The following is a 6,231-nucleotide window of genomic DNA, read 5'->3' as shown; positions in this document are numbered from 1 at the left end:
ATTTACTTGAGGAAATTTAAATGCAATAAACCTGTAAGCAAATGCCAGCCATTTACTTTTACATTGGTCTTACAGTAAATTCTGTGTTGCAGTGGATGCTTAATATTTCACTCATTAAAAATACAAAATCAAACAAGCAACTTAACATTTTAATCGGCATTTTACCAAGAAAAACAGTTTTCAGGGACACTTACAGCTAAGCATATAGATATTTTGCTGGATCAGTGTTTGTATTTTTGTGAGTTTAGTCACATACAGGTCGTTGATGTGCACTCTGTGCTCCTGGCTGCTGATTGGCTAGAAGCAGGAAATCACAGTATTGATAAACCATACAAATGTATTCTGAAAGAATGGGGCAGATTCTGTGGACAGACTGCAGTCTGCTAAGGTTCTCTCTTCTGGATTTGAAGAATCTGTTGTTCCTTTGAGCAGTTTAACTGACCCTGGAGCAATGCATCACTTCATTTCTTTACTGTTAGTCATTATTGGGCTGCATGTGAGCGTTCAGACTGCAATAAGTGTTGAAGATCTATATGCGTTGCATGCGGGCAATGGAATGTCGTGGGGGTGGTGGCGCTTTGAGGACAGGTGCCCAAATGGAACGTACGCAGCAGGGTTCAGCATCAGGGTAAGTCATGCACTGAATCTATTACAGTAATATGGGGTGGCTTGGTGTTTAAACATGTAAGCTGGTAACTGATCATTACTCGTTTAATTCCAGGTTTCTCCAGGAAGATGCACCTGCCTAATACTAATGTTATCATGCAATGATTAGAGTTAAAATACAAAATACAGATCTTACATATTTAAAATTAAAATGTAGTTTTTGTTTTTCAAGTTGTAATACAAGGTATAACATATTTCCTATGGCTTTTGGGATGACAACACTGCACTCAATGGGATTCGCCTTCACTGCATCGATCCATCCAAAGGCTTATCAAGGTCTTATGAGAACTACGCCTCAGTTCAGTCAGATGTAGGAAGGTAATGGGCTCGCTCTACAGGGTACTAGTTACATTAGTTCTTGCAGGTTTGGAATCTTTAAGAGTTTTTACATTAAGGTTTAGGAGCAGCTTCTTCATAAGCTACAGTAAACAAATTAATTGTTTTTCCTTCAGCTGGGGTCAGTGGAAAAAAATCCAATGGTGTCCTTTTGGATTCTTGACTGCTTTTCAGCTGAGAGTTGAATCTCCCCAAGGGATCGAAGACGACTCGGCCGCAAATAACATCAGGTGAGCACGTAGTCATCGTTCACTGTGAGAACTACATTTAAAAAAAATTAATATAAAAAAACTTTGCGGTTTAATCATAGTTGTCACAGTACACACACGAGGATAACTGAAACCAAGGAGCGAGGAGACAAGGAATATACTAACAGTCTTTAATCCATGGATCACAGGAAACATTAACACTGGAAACAGCAGGGAACACATCAGTGTAACAAGTCAAGTCAATTTATTTATAGAGCACTACATTAACACAACCATTGTTGATCCAAGGTGCTTTACAGTAAAAGGTTACCTTAAAAGCAACAGAGATCAAAAATTAAAGGGGAAAGAGATAAAATATTTATACTTTATTTTATATGTATATAGAAAACACATCAAAAGTTCCGTACATAGCATCACTCAAAAGCAAGGGTGTAAAAATGAGACTTTAAGTTGGATTTAAAAACACAGAGTGATGGAGAGGCCCTGATAGTAAAGGGTAAACTGTTCCAGAGTTTAGGGGCAGCAACAGCGAAAGCTCTGTCACCTTTGGAATTACAACGAGAACGAGGGACAGATAAAAGAAGCTGTTACAAGATCTTGATGACCTAGAGGTTGTATATGGCTGGATAAGATCAAAGATATAATCTGGGGCTGACTTATGCAGTGCCTTATATACAAAAAGAAACACCTTAAAATCAACTTTGAATTTGATAGGGAGCCAGTGCAATGAAGCAAGAACAGGAGTAATATGCTCCCTCTTTTTTGTTCCTGTCAACAATCTGGCTGCCACATTTTGAACCATCTGAAGCCGAGATAGAGTGCTTTGAGGAAGGCCAACATACAGAGAATTACAATAGTCCAGCCTTGAAGAGATTAGTGCGTGGATGACAATTTCAAGATCTTTTTGAGAGAGAAAATGTTTTGCTTTCGCAACAGATCTGAGGTGGAAGAAGCTATTCTTTACAACCGTGTTTACATGCTTGTCAAATTGTAGTAATTGATCAAAATGGACCCCTAGATTTTTTACATGGGGCTGTAAGTTATCACTAACGGAGCCTAACCTACTTGTAAGAGTAGTATTGAGTGCAGCGGGGCCTAGCAGAAGCACCTCAGTTTTGTCAGTGTTTAGTTGCAAGAAATTGTTAGCCATCCAAGTTCTCACTTCGTCAAAACATGAGAAAAGAGGTTGTAAAGAGGAGCCATTTTTTTCGAGTTTGATAGGAAGGTAAAATTGTAGGTCATCGGCGTAGCAGTGATAGTTAATATTATATTTCTGGAGAATGGAGCCTAGGGGAAGCATGTAGAGCGAGAACAATAAAGGGCCAAGAATAGAACCCTGAGGAACACCATAAAGGACTGGTGCAGAAGGTAAGGTGAACAACCCAATATTTACTGAAAACGTCACATTCTTTAAATAAGAGGTGAACCACTGTAATGCCATGCCTTGAACCACTACTGCATATTGTAGTCGATTCAAGAGGTCAAATGGTCAATAGTGTCAAAGGCTGCACTCAAATCTAACAGAAAACTAAAAGCAAATCACACTAAATAAATTGAAAACAAAAGATCATTCATAACTTTAAGCAAGGCTGACTATGTACTGTGAAGTGCTCTAAAACCAGATTGGAACATATCCAGAATGTTAAAAGAATCCAGGTAAGAAGTAAACTGTGAAAGCACTGCTTTCTCTAAAACCTTAGAAATAAATGTTAGTTTACAGGGGCTATACAGAAGCGTGTTTAAAAGACTCTGGGAAAACCCCACTAGTCAAAGAACTGTTTATAATAGTTAAAAGTGCAGGGCTAATAGTGTCCAATACCTCTCTAAGCAAACGGCCAGGCAGTACATCGGATTGACAATATGTAAATTTCATCTTAGAAATTAATGCACTTAATTGAGATTGAGTTACTGGTTTAAAACTAGTGAAACTGCTAGAGGAGAGAGGTGAGATCTGATATCTTGTACCTTCTGTACAAAGAAACCTAAAAATTCTATGCAGATCTCGAGATTGCCAACAGGGGCTGAGCAAGTGGCTGGATTAAGAACGGAGTTTATAGTTTTAAAAATATCTTTTGGCCTGTTTGCATTCATGGCAATCAAATTTGAAAAGTATTGAGATTTTGCATCACTGACAGGCTTTTGATAGGTGGCTAGACAATCTTTTTAAATTTGATAAGAAACCTGAAGCCCATCCTTTTTCCACCTGCGTTCAGCCCTCCTGCACTCTTGTCTGAGCAGACGGGTAGAAGCATGAGGATTGAGGATTAGATCTAGCTTGCTGCTTTCTAGGCTTCAGCGGAGCAACAGTATTCAATGCAGTAGAACAAGCAGAGTTAAAAGCGAGAACCAGCTGATCAGTGTTCATATCAGGTGACAGAGAGACCTCACAATTAGAAAAGATTGTAAAGAATTCTAGTGCAGTAGTGGCATGAAAAACACGAAAGCTGCATACAGGCTGAGAGAGGATGGGCTGGACATATGGGACTGCAGGTTCAAATAATACAGAACAGTGATCAGAAATACCAGCATCGAATACTTCACATGAGTGTATAGAGAGATTGCGAGTCAAAATAAGATCTAGTGTGTGGCCTAGGTTATGAGTAGGAGAAGAGACACACTGTACGAAACTGAGCGAGTCAATGAGATTCATAAAATTTTTAACCAATGGTTTAGAGGGGCAGCAGACATGGATGTTAAAATCCCCCAGAACCAACAGTCTATCACAGCGTGACACTTGATTGGACAGGAAGTCTGAGAGCTCATGAATAAACGTTGTGCTAACTTTGGGTGGTCTGTAAATCAGGATGCAGATTAGAGGACCATTGAGATCAATATGCAAGAGTAAACTAGAAAAGGCATCTACAGGCAGTAGTCGACATTTAAATGACTTCTTGAAAATTGTAGCTAGACCACCACCAGGTCCATTTGGCCTGGGAGAGCTGTAAAAAGAACAGTCAGAAGGAGATAGTTCACCGAGAGACGAAAGGTCATCAGGTTTCAGCCACAAACAAAAAACAAAAAGAAAAACAAAAGAAAAAGATGATAAAAATTAATTCATAATTAAACAGTGACCTAGCGTTTACTAGGGCCATTTTCACTGAAGGCTGAACTGTTTAGTAGCTGTAGCGGTAGAGCCCTGAGTGGGACATATTCCAGAGAACGGTGATTTACAAAGTTAATATTTCCACCCTCTCTACGTGTTTTTGCATACAGTCGATGAGAAGAGGACCAGACAACGGGGATAGTACATCCATCAACTGAGGGAACTGAAGTAGTGAGCCCAGTGCAGTGTTTGTGAGAACCCTGATGTATGTAGCGAGGCCGGCGAGCAATACCAAGAGCAACACAGTGATTATATAGGCTGATGGGCAGCGGTGGCCAGACTTTGGGGTTCAGGTGATGCAGACCCAGCGACGAATAAAAGGTCATGTCATAAAAACCCCACCAGCAAATAGGCAGCAAAGTTTCTTGAGACAGCACGCAAAAATAAATAAAACGGATTAAAAAAAAAAGTTACGGGCAGTAAAAAGATGAGGATCGTCCTAGAGTCGCAGGATGAACTCAAGGCAGTAAGAATCCAAAAATTAAAACTGCACGCTTGAAAAGTCCAAAATCAGTCACAACCGGACTAATTCGCTCAACCGGAAAAGGGGACTCCTTTCCTGCAAGTAGACCCGACAGCCACAGAACGCAAAAGCACAGACATATATACTAGAGATAATTAATAAACACAGGTGGCAGGATTCAGAATCAAACTAAACGAGAAACAGAACATGACCAAATAAGGAAACACAGGAAGGCACATGAGGAGCAAAACACACATAAAACATTAACTTATGTCAGTCACTAGATTCACCGCTTTAATTTTTAATTTAATTTGACCAGCCCTACTTTTGATTTTTTTTTTTTCAGAATGTGCCAAGTTTCGTGACATTCCATGTTATACTGTAAAATCTGTTTTAATAATTGGATTCCGAGATTCTGTCTGCGTTTTCAAATACTAGATATTTTTCTTCTTCTTAAACCTTTTTTTAGATTCAGATGCAGTGGTGGGTCTTTGCTGCAGGGTGACGGCACATTCCGGGGAAATTGGGGCGAGTGGACCTCAACATGTGAGGGAAGAGGGATATGTGGTATCAAGACGCGGATAGAAGAGCCGCAGGGATATAGTGACGACACCGCTCTCAATGACGTGCGCATGTACTGCTGCGATTAAGGTGATGCGATCGCAATCAGACACTTGGATTGGCACATACTGCAGAGCAACTGAGTTTGTTTTTTCTTTAAGGTACAAGAGGACAACAACGAGAACAGCAAGAAGATCTGATTGATTATAATATTTGATCAAATATTGTGATGAGATTACAATGAACAACTGAATGTATGTCACGGTTCATATCACACAATAAAGCCTAACAGGACAATCAAGGCCTTCACATCATTTATCACAACACTTTACATCAGACGCTTCATGACATTAAATCAGGCACAGAGGTGAAGTAGTGCGATAAGATCACATTTATTTGAATCGAGAGAGAGATGGGTGAAAGTTGCGTGTGTGTATTGCGTCTGTGCGTCTTATACAGATACCATAGGAATGAATGAGAAATGCCGTAAGCATTCAGATTTCACTTCCAAAACATTCAGTCTGTTTAAAAATTCAACCTATAATATTCAACAGGTAATTGTCGGTCCATTTTATTTCTTTTTTTTATTAATTTTGCCTCCACAAATTCAGTGGTTAAAATTCGACAGAAAATTCAACACTGCACATCTGGGAACTGCAGGAAAAGCAGTAGATCACCGATGCGTGATCATCATCTGCTGTTAGTCAGCCTCACCAGCAGGTGTCGCTTACAGCTTGAGAGGGGCATTCATTGTCGGTTTCATTCACAAACATGGATTTACAGAAGTGGGAAGTATATATGATGATCATTAGGGCCAGTATATATTCGGAAAATCTGGTAAACGAGACAAAAGCTGTGTTTATGTTTAATTTAATGTCTTCACGATTGCTTTC

At 39.6% G+C, this 6,231-nt stretch overlaps 1 protein-coding gene across 1 annotated transcript; it reads left to right on the top strand.

Annotated features, from left to right (window-relative positions):
• Positions 1-856: 856 nt before the first annotated feature.
• On the top strand, positions 857-5,639 carry LOC109069532 (vitelline membrane outer layer protein 1 homolog; the record flags this gene model as incomplete). The annotated part of the gene is made up of 4 exons (XM_019086163.2): positions 857-984; positions 1,119-1,232; positions 5,247-5,428; positions 5,500-5,639. Coding segments are annotated over 3 exons (423 nt in total), but the record flags the coding sequence as incomplete, so codon positions are not given.
• Positions 5,640-6,231: the final 592 nt, after the last annotated feature.

The sequence above is a fragment of the Cyprinus carpio genome, chromosome A4, assembly GCF_018340385.1.
Source record: "Cyprinus carpio isolate SPL01 chromosome A4, ASM1834038v1, whole genome shotgun sequence".
Taxonomy (NCBI): domain Eukaryota; kingdom Metazoa; phylum Chordata; class Actinopteri; order Cypriniformes; family Cyprinidae; genus Cyprinus; species Cyprinus carpio.
This window is presented reverse-complemented; position numbering and strand designations above follow the sequence as displayed.